At 39.3% G+C, this 10,353-nt stretch overlaps 1 protein-coding gene across 1 annotated transcript in view; it reads left to right on the top strand.

Moving 5' to 3' along the window:
- COL3A1 (collagen type III alpha 1 chain) overlaps positions 1–10,353 on the top strand; it is a 53,585-nt gene continuing 43,232 nt past the window's right edge. Inside the window, exon 1 of the mRNA XM_031604404.2 lies at positions 1–386. Within this exon, the coding sequence (XP_031460264.2) occupies positions 308–386 (79 nt within the window). The 5' untranslated portion in view covers positions 1–307. The remainder of the gene's footprint in view (positions 387–10,353) is intronic.

Here is a 10,353-nt window from a genome sequence, read left to right as displayed (position 1 = left end):
CTCCAGATGTGCTGTGTATCTTGTTTAGTTGACTTTATTCTTCTGTAAAGCCAAAAGAAATATTAATCATTCATTTAGTGTTAGGGGATGGGTCGTCTTCTCAAATTTCAGTAAAGGGGGTGGAAAAGTAAAGTAAGCCAATTTTTTTCCTATTTAAGGCCAAAGCTGGGGAATGCTTGTGGCTGAGTTCTGTACATGGCCCGGTGCTGGAAGGGCAGGGAACAACCGATGTTGCTAATTTGAATAGATTTTTCTTTCCCCCCCATTTTTCTTTTTGCACAGAGAGTCTCATGTCTAATATTTAGACATGATGAGCTTTGTGCAAAAAGTAAGTTTGCTCATTCTTGCCGTGTTTCAACCCTCAGTTATTTTGGCACAACAGGACGGTGAGTAATTCAAGTTTCTTATGATTTAATGTTTTTGTTTTATTTTTTATTTAAACCAATCATTTTAATATCTGGTAAGAAACATGTACTCACAGATCTCACCAGAACACTTTTCCTTCACTAACCCAGCAGTCAGGCAGTGAACGCTGAAGCTGGAAGCTCCAGGAGCGTGCTTTACCCTCCTAAGTTTGTTCTCCGCTTTGCTGTTTTTCTGTGGCTAGGGGAACTGTGCGGTGCTCTCTGCCTGTGCTGCATTTCTTCTTGTTCTTACTTGTTTTCCTGTTACAGACATTGAAGAGTTTTGCGACTGTTTCCTTTAACTTGGAATAGCATTTGAACTGCTGACTGTGTTCTGTCTGGAAGCTATTTGTCACAAGTAATAAGTCTTTGCTTCCAGCTTTGTATCTGAAGCTCTTCTTTGTACTTGCCTGTTTGTCCCCCGGCAGCATGAGGCTTTGTTTAAGCAATTTGTGCACAGAAAACAGCCTAAAAGTTCTCCTCATTTGTGATGAAATGTTTTTTTTAGAGTTATATATGAAAAATATGTCAGTGTGCAGGATTTTTCCTTTGACATAAAGCAGGGGTGTGAAAGAATTCCCCCAGCTGCAACAGTTTCTGTTGCACATCTGCAGGCTGCTTTGGTCCCTCCTGGGACTGACCAGCGGCTGATGGGGTCTAGGAGTGTGAGCGGGTGTCTGTGTGTCCACTGAGCAGCAATGAGCATGGAATTTGGAGGGAGGAAAGAAATACTTCATACTGGATAATTGAGCTTACTGTGGAGATAAGTGTGGTATCGTTATTTCAGTTAAACAACTGACATTCCACAAGTATATCTGACCTTTTTTGGATGTGTTCTGTTCCTATTAGCCAAGCAGTTTAGACCAGACTTTCCTTAAGATAAAACATTTCTCTTTCTGGTAAATATAGAAGATCTGCAATGTATTTATTCCTGTATTAAGTCAGTGAATAACTTTACAAATCACTCATTTAGTGGCAGCTAGATAAGCTGTAGCAAAGGTTTTAAATGCCTTTAAAACCACACCCTTCCCTGGTCTGTATACTACAAATCATAAAAATTACTCCTTTAGCCACTTGACAGCAAACCTTCCTGCCTAGGCCAATCTGGAAAGGAGGAGATTCCCAGGACCAGCGACCAGCTCTGGTAGCCAGATTGCATCGCCCACAGCAGCCCCCCTCACTGCGCTGTGGGGCAGCTGGGAAGAAAGCTGTCATGTGGGAAAGAAGTGCAGTGTACTGTACACTAGCACTTCTCTATTTCTGGTTTTCCAGTATATACAATGCTCTCCAGTAATCCTCAGGGATGACAATACTGTAAAATTTGAGCAAATGCATGCATTGAATTCTCTCTGCTTACAGCAGAAGGTAGTATGCATATATAATTTGTATTAAATATGTGTTACATATTATCTCTCTCTGACTTCAGAAGGATAAGGACTATCTAACATAAAAAGAACAAACATCAGTTTTATTTGTTCCAATTAAGTGAGCCCTCCTGTGTGTCAGGTCTCTTTCCCTCATTCTGTTGTGTCCCTGGACATTTCTGAAGTGAAATACACATTTGGCTTAAGAGATTATATATCTGGAGTAGAAGAACAATATACAAACGAAGTGTGAGGGAGTACTCTGATTTCCCTGCCACATTCCTATTTCATGGTGTAGTAACATTTCCTTACTGGGCTCATTTCCATACTACTTACAGAGATGCAGTTACACAGAGGCTGATAAAATGCAAGTTATCCCTTAGTATGTCCTCTCTTTGGAATGCTCCTTTCCACACTGCTCAATTTACTTTTCTCTCAAGGAAAGAGATTGTAGTTGTTGGTTATTGGCATTGTGAATCCACATGCAAGGCAGTGATGGACTGGGAGACCAAATTTTCCTCAATTCAAAATAGACTTTCCAGACATGCTAAAATGCTCTCTCTTGTCAAGAAAAATGTTTATATGGTTAGTATCAAATGTAAGTCAATATAAAATTTTCCTTGGTAAGGCCTGCCAGCAGACAGGACTTGGAAAGATATTAAGGAAACTGCTCAGTATACACTAAGTTTAGGATTGTCAGATGTACTTCTGGGCTATGTGTTTTTGAATTGTTGTAATAGATGGAATGGCAGTTTGAGTACAGCCTCAGATTGAACTTCTTCAAAAGCTTGGAATCTGGATATTGTGGAATAAGAAATTCTCTGTAACTTCCAAGAAGAAAAGTTATTTATCCTAAGTAATCCATTTTAGCTTGTAAATGGAGTCAGTCTGAAACAGTTCAGGTTTTCTGATGTGTGTTGTGTCTTGCGAAGTTCTGAGCATGTTTAGGCTGAAATGTCTGCTGGTGGCTGACAGCTGGACTTCAGGCATGACCAATGCCAGAAAGGTGTATCAGGTGCCATCATTTGAAGTATGTTTGCGTGCTGCATGTAAAAGTATCAAATAGTATAAGAACTCTAAATCCTTCTTCAGGGAAGAAATCCATCCCCTATCCCGCCCACATGACTTGTGTAACATGTGTTAGTCTTCAGGCTTACATTCATCATCAACTTAGGCATGTAGAGTCATCACAGACAGTGACTTATAGAAGACAACATTAATTTTGAGGAACTGGCTAGATGAATTGGCAGATTCCACTTGCCACAAATGAAGCACGTGCACATCCCCTCTCACAGTCCCAGAAGGGAGCTAAGATGGACCTGGGCCTATCTTAGCTGTAGCCAAGATGTGTAAATGCCACCTCAGTGACCTGTCGTGTGACACTTTTCCTAAGCGCACCCAGCAGTCCATGAGGAACTTTGTTGAGGTCATCAAGAAAGCACATCTGCTCTAAAAGCAGGGGGAGACCAGAGTCAGAAACCCTTCATTGTTATTCCATCTAGGTTTTTTGCTTTAATGTAATATAGTGTTTTCATTGTAATGTATTATCTTGAACATCCGGTCAGGAAGTTCATTTCTGAGATAATGACTGAATCTTTAAATATCACTGGGAAGACCTACTGAACTTCCTTATTAGTTTGAGTTTTGAGTTACAGCTTTAAAATAAAATCTGACTATTATATGTAGACTTTTAGAAGGCAGCGTGCTAAGAACTCTTTATGCTGAGTCCCTATTTGAGGTTAAAACACCCAGAAAGGAATGATGATAATATTAGGAACACTTATAAACAGGTTTTTGTTTAATTATTTTGTGTGTTTTCAAGAGGAAAGAATTAGATAGGGAATGGAGTAGGTGGGTATGGCTTGGGTGCAGTAAGAGTTCCAGTCTGAAATTCTTAACGCTTATCTATATGCAATCTTGCAAACATTCATTCTTTGTTGATAAATTTACTAATAATAATGGCAGTCAGGACTATCTTTTCTTAAAGCTTGTGGTAGCACATACAAGTCCTCCTTCATGTTTTTGAAGGTAAAAGCAGATGATAAATATGTACCTATCAATATAATTACTTGCTCTTAGATCATCTAGAAGACTGACGGCACAAAAGCTCATGGGGCTACTCTTCTCCTTCCATCTTTCCTGATTGGTTTATAGGAATACACTACATGCAAGGTTATGCTTAGGGAAGTTTATACTTGCCTTTCCTCTTGGAGAAGTCATGCTAAATGAAAGCCTGGGGAACCCATCCCCTCAAAACGCCATATATATATTCTTGGAAATACGTCAAATTTCATAAACACACTGTAGATCACACATCCTTGGAAGATATTAAACTTAGGAAAATGAGACCATTAAATATCCCTCTCATTATTTTCCATATTTGTTTTTGATTTGAGACCAAGTCTGTGCAGACTGAGTTTTTAAAGGAGGAGGTGGAATTGGAAATGTCTCTTGCTTTATTAAAGGAAGAAGGGGTGTTGTCTCTGGCACTGATGTTACTGGTGATGCTTCAGAGCCATTACATTTGCTCCCTTATTTATATTGCAGATTACAAAGTGGTCATATTTCTTCACCCAACTTCTGCCAAAGTTTCGAGATTTGAAATAGGAAAGTGTCACTTGCAAAATCTTAGTTGATACCAGCCTTACTCAACAGCTGGATTTTAGATGTAGTTAATGCTCTTCAGGAGAAATAAAGAAAGAAAGAGAGAGAGAAAGGAAGGAAGGAAGGAAGGAAAGAGAAAGAAAGAGAGAGAGAAAGGAAGGAAGGAAAGAGGAAGAAAGAAAGAAAGGAAAGAAAGAAAAAGAAAGAAAGAAAGAAAGAAAGAAAGAAAGAAAGAAAGAAAGAAAGAAAGAAAGAAAGAAAGAAAGAAAGAAAGAAAGAAAGAAAGAAAGAAAGAAAGAAAGAAAGAAAAGAAAGAAAGAAAGAAAGGAGTTACTATGACTTCTTTTGTTTCACATACTAGCTGATAAATCAGGCTGTGGTGGATGTACTAGTTATTTTCACAGTTATGTGCTAATGGTCATACCTTGTATAAATCAGAAATGTGCAGAAAATAGGGCATATCTGGCTTTATAATCAAGAAAGCATGCTGTAGATCAGTAACAACAGTGATGCAGACAGTCGCCCAGCACTGTGGATTAAAAGCAATCTCTTCAGAGTTGAAGGGTTCAGCCTACCAGTATGGGAAGTAACAAAGCATGATTCCCCAGGCTGGTGGGCAACCTGAGAGCTGCATTGCTCTTGATACTCTTATGGAGGATTAGTAGTCTGGAGAAGAGCACAAGCAACAGCTGCTCTGGCAGTTGCATGTTTTAGTTTGTTGGTTTGAAGTAATGATTCCTCAAAACCACCAGAAATGGAAATTAGTGCAATAGTCTTGTCTATTAAAACTCCAAATTGTTATGCTTTAGCTAAGCTTGAGAAACAACACAGAAGATCTCAGCTTAGAAAAGGAAAACTACTGGCAAAGGCAAATATATGTTGTTAGCAAGATGTTTTTGTTGGACTTGAAGTAACTGGATTAGATTTCCAATTAACCACAGAAATTTGATGTGAATAAATTAAATTTATCGTTGGCAATTCCAAAACTTCATAAGGGTTGAATAAAATCTTTTCTGATTCAGCAGAAAGCAAATCAGCTCATTCTCCTTGAGATTGCTTGGTAAACTATCGTTACACAACCTTCAAGTGGCTTAAAAGGTTCAGTACCTTTCGCCTACTGTTCTGAGACTTTCTGGTTTTGAGTTTTGGCAGATAGGTAAATAACCTTCAACCCAAAGTGAATCTAAAATGAAAGTATTTTAGCAGCAACATTTTGCATTTAAGTAGTCACTACAGTGCTTTACCAAGTTGTCTGTACATCAGTACATCCATGATGTATGTACTGTGCATAAGGAGTACTGGGCATGGATGTGATTCCATCTCCAGGAGGGATACAAGAAAAGAGTTATTTTGCTTCTGTTCTGTCATGAGGGGCTGTTGAGAGAAATGTAGATGGGTGCAGAAGGGCGTGTGTGCTGCAACCCCAGCCTTCAGTCTGCAGCCCATTTCCAGCCTGAGGCCCAAAGATACAAAGATATTTGAGGCCATGCTGCTCACAGTGCTGTTCTCCCTGTTATAGGGATGCCACAGGGTAACTCAATGCAGTTGTTTTCCCAGTAGCTCTTAGATATGGCACCTAGATATGGCTTAGTTACTGCTGCAGGATGGCTACTACTTCATGGACTGAATCTTCTAATGCATAGAATTTGTGAAGCTTTGCTTTCTGTCTTGTTCTTGGTTTCCATGACAAGAGATGCTTTGTCCCTGTATAATCTAATTCTCTGATCCTTCTCCATTCAGCCCTGTCAGACACTTTGTTTTTCAGGGAAATAAAAATTCCGGGAGACTGTGTCATTAATATTACTCTCATTGCTTTGACATTGCATAGCAGCTTCAAAGATTATCCCTTACTCTGCTCCTGGTTATGGCTGCCAGACTGATAACTGCCACAGGCATTTAAAAATTAGTGTGTATGTAACGCGTTACAGGAGTTAGAATGTGTCTTCTGTAAGTACAAGAGTTGTGCTTATTCTATCTTAAATGCCAGAAGGAAGCAAGGAGCAATGAGCTCCATCACTGATGTAAGCAATAGATCTTTCACACAAAGACACAGAAAATTCTATGTTGCATTTATATTTTCAAACCACCATTACTTTTTTTCATTTTGTTACTGCATAGCAAAAGTTCTCCTCATTTTGCTTGAGGATGCTTTTGCATCTATTTATTTATTTTCCCTTATTAACAATCTCCTTGTCTCTGAGCATGCAAAGTTGAAGTCTGTGCCTGTTTCATGTCAAAATGACAATGGAAAACATGATATAACCCCCTCTAATAGCAATCGTTTGTTGGCTTTAGTTTGGATAAACTTCAACTCTGGGACTTCTGGCTTTGTTTAGTGAAAGGACTGCAGAAGAGATTCCTTTCAGATTAGCTAAGAGTGCTTCCATTTTCCCTCATTTAAGTCCGCCCCCTCATTTAAACATAGACTATCAGAAGGAGAATGAAGGCAGTACCTCCTTTAAAAATGTCTGCAGTTTTGTCTTGCTTTAAATCACACAAATACTCCATGAAGAGGTGGCTGCCAGGGAGGGAAAGTGTGCAGAGGACATCGAACAGGAAGAATGGAGAGATAATGAGAACATATATATTTTAACGCCGAATGTGTTGTGCTATTTTGAAAGCTCAGGGCTTCTTTACAGCTAACAGCGGAGTGAAATTTAAGATCATATCTGACTTAGTGCCAGAATGGCCTGCAACATAATGCAACAAAACTCAAGGCTATCCATTGCCATGGAAGTCAAACTCTTGTCTGCTGTTCCTTTTCTCCTGGTTACTGTAGATCCCACCCTGCAGGGTGACATAGGCACTTCTGCTCTCCTACAAGAATAGCCAAAAGTATGCTTCCATATGAAAAACTTCTGTAAGCCACTGTGGTGGCTTCAGGCTCTGCATTATTCCCAGCCCCAGCACTGCGAAGGACAGCAGAACCCAGGAACAGACCATGCATGTTTGCAGAAGCAGATATCAAAGGATGATGGTCTGTGTCTGGAAGTTACATCCCACAGCAATCCAGCACTGGCAGCTCTTGGAAAATTTCTGGACGTAATTAGTTCCCACTGAAATTCACATCCACTGACTGGGTTTTGCAAGCCGTCTGCAGTGAATATCTATTTTTCCCCTCTTCTTTCTCATCCACTTTATGCCACTTCTTTTTCTCTCTCTTTTCTTCCTTTTCATTTTTCCTTTAGGGAAAGAGCAAAGTTAGAGTTGCTTTTTCAAATGGACATGATAGAAACAATTGCTTCCTTGCTCAGATACAACTAATGGAAAATATGGGCAGCATCACTGTGTATTTCTTTGATGTTGAGGGTACTTGCTACACTGAAGTTCAAAGGAGAATGAGCTCCATCTTCCACATTCTCCTTCAGCAATAACCAGTGAAAAAAAAGCCTTCATATTCTCTTGGAAAGCACTTCTGTGTTCATGAGAAGCTCTTTTAAAAATTTGTTTTTTTTTTCTGGGCTTGTCTTTAAATCTGCTGTATGGTGCTTGCTCGTTTCCCTGCAGAGCAGCAGTCATTCTGTGCCAGTTGTTTAAGAGAGGAATGTTCTAGTGAAAGCAAACAATAGGCTGTGTAGTGGGAATTGCAAGTCTTTGAAAAGAGCAATTGAAATCTGCTCAGATGTTTGCAAGAGTCTTTGTGCAATGTTCTGAGCCCTTTGGTAGCTTCACTGTTGGCAGGGTGGTCCTCTTATTAGAGCTTTCTTTTTTGCATGGACAGAATAACATGAATATGGAGAAGGGGAAAAAAAAAAAAAAGAAGGAAAGGGGAGTTTGGATCCAACTGATTCTTTTCTTGCTAGAGCAGCTGCAGAGAGAAATAGTGTTGTAAACTTCTTTCAGTAAAAAAATGGAAAAGGGGCAGGGCCTGTTCATTTATCAGGTTTCCTCTTGCTCAAGCTCTTTCTCTCATACCTGTTAAGAATTCCAGAAAATAAACTGATTGATCTGGCTGTGCCTGCTCAAGATGCTGCAGCCCTCCGCTTTTCTGAGAAGATCTTCATCTTCACTGAGCAGAAGGCATGCAAGATGCTGGGCAGGCAGCAGCAATGCTGGTCATCTTCGATAGGGACAAAAATCATCTCTGACCTTTTAGATGCTTCATTCGGAAAACTTTTAGGACTTCATTTGAAAAATAGAGAAGTTTGAAGTGTCTTTCTTACCCTGAGAAAACCCTTGTAATACTGACTTCAGTAGCCTCATCAAGTTGACACTAAGAATGTTGTGCCCAGCGTACAAATAGCTAATTAATATCTGCTATAAAAATGAAATACTGCCATCTGTACTCAACAAACTGTCCAAACTGAATGTGAGGTGAATTAGTACAGACTGGAATAAAGAGTAAATGAATACAGATCATTTTGCAGATGAAACTAGGCTAATGATGCTCTAGGCATTCAGAGTCGCCTGATGGGTTTTCTTTTTCCCCTGACCTTGTGAATTACAAATACCCTTTAAATTATTGGCAAAGACATGATTCTTTTCTGTGGACTATATGCCAGAGTTCTTTAATCCATCACTGGAATATTAAATACAAGAACCAAATCCTTCATTTACTTCCAACTTCTGAAATTACAGGGAAATCAATAAAACTGTGCAGGGAATAATGTGAGTTTAGAACTTGACCCCCTGCTGTTTTACCCATCTCTGATGGAAATCCACCAGAGCCATGGAGTTACAAGGGGGCTGACTTTGCCCAATGTATCTGAAAATATAAATGCTGTTACCATATGTAATACTCTGCACTGTAACATTTCCCATCTGTTCTAGTCTCAAGAGAAGAGTACTGAACTAAGCTGATCTTTCCAAGACAAAGAACAGAAACTGCATTGCACAAAGTTATTAGCTCTCTTACTGAGATAAGGGGGAGGAGAAGGTCGTGTCCCACTCAAAACTTGAATCTTCTTTTAAAAAACTGTTTTAATTGCTAAGTTTGGGAAATTTCCTTGTACAAAATGAATATCCAGGTTTTATTTAGGCCTAAGGCAAGAATAGGACCACGAATCAGAAATGTAGAAGACCATCTTGGTGGTACATGTTAAGATCGTGGGTTTTTTTTTGTTCTTGTTGCTGTTTGTCTTTTTTAAATTTCTGACAAAATGTTGTGCTGGATTTTGGTATTTTTTTCCACTTATTAATCCTAGTATGAAGCTGTTGCTCCTTTTTAAAAAATATGCTAGGCCAGTCTTTGAAAGGATAAAATTAAGATTACCATTACACTTGAACTCTGACCATACACGCTTTCACCAACTGCCCAAGGAGTGGGCAGGATGTATGTTTAAGGAAACTAGCACATCCATAAAATCATCGGTAAGCAAATCCAAGCATGGATTTATGTCACTTTCTGTCTGGCTGAAGATTTATACACAGATCTTTGTGCCATTTGGCATTGTCTACTCTAAAGACAGGGAGCACATTGAAATCAGATTACAGCAGAGCAGTGAGAATTTATACCAGCACTACTGATTGCAGCTTATTTCTTATTTTTAGAGTGACACCAAATGGCACAAAAGGTGATATGTCAAAATACATTGTAATGTAAGAACTAATGGAATGAAAAAATCTTGTAGACATTTTACCAATAATTGGAAGAGTGGCTGAGAAATTATGCAATGGGCCCTCTAAAAGACATTGCACTGAATTAAGATGAAATTTTTCTTCCTGTATGTCCTGCTCAAATGTGAACAGTTACCCCTTTTAAAATGTTGGATTCTGTAGGAGATTGAATACCTTCATTTCCCAATAGAATAAGTAGATTAGAATCGAGGGAGTGTCTGAATTTCTAATCAGGCGATGTTCTCAGAATCACAGAATCATAGAATTGTAGATACTGGTTAGGGACCTCTAGGGATTATTGAGTCAGGCCTCCCCTTGCAAAGCAGGCCCCCTACTGTAGGCTACACAGATAGGTGTCTAGGCAGGTCTTGAATATCTCCAGAGAAGGAGAATCCACAGTTTCCCTGCACAGCCTAGTCCAGTGC

This window comes from Phasianus colchicus, chromosome 7 (assembly GCF_987193195.1).
Source record: "Phasianus colchicus chromosome 7, bPhaCol1.hap1.1, whole genome shotgun sequence".
Lineage (NCBI taxonomy): Eukaryota > Metazoa > Chordata > Aves > Galliformes > Phasianidae > Phasianus > Phasianus colchicus.
The sequence above is the reverse complement of the archived record's forward strand: the minus strand, read 5'-3'. Positions and strand labels throughout refer to the sequence as shown.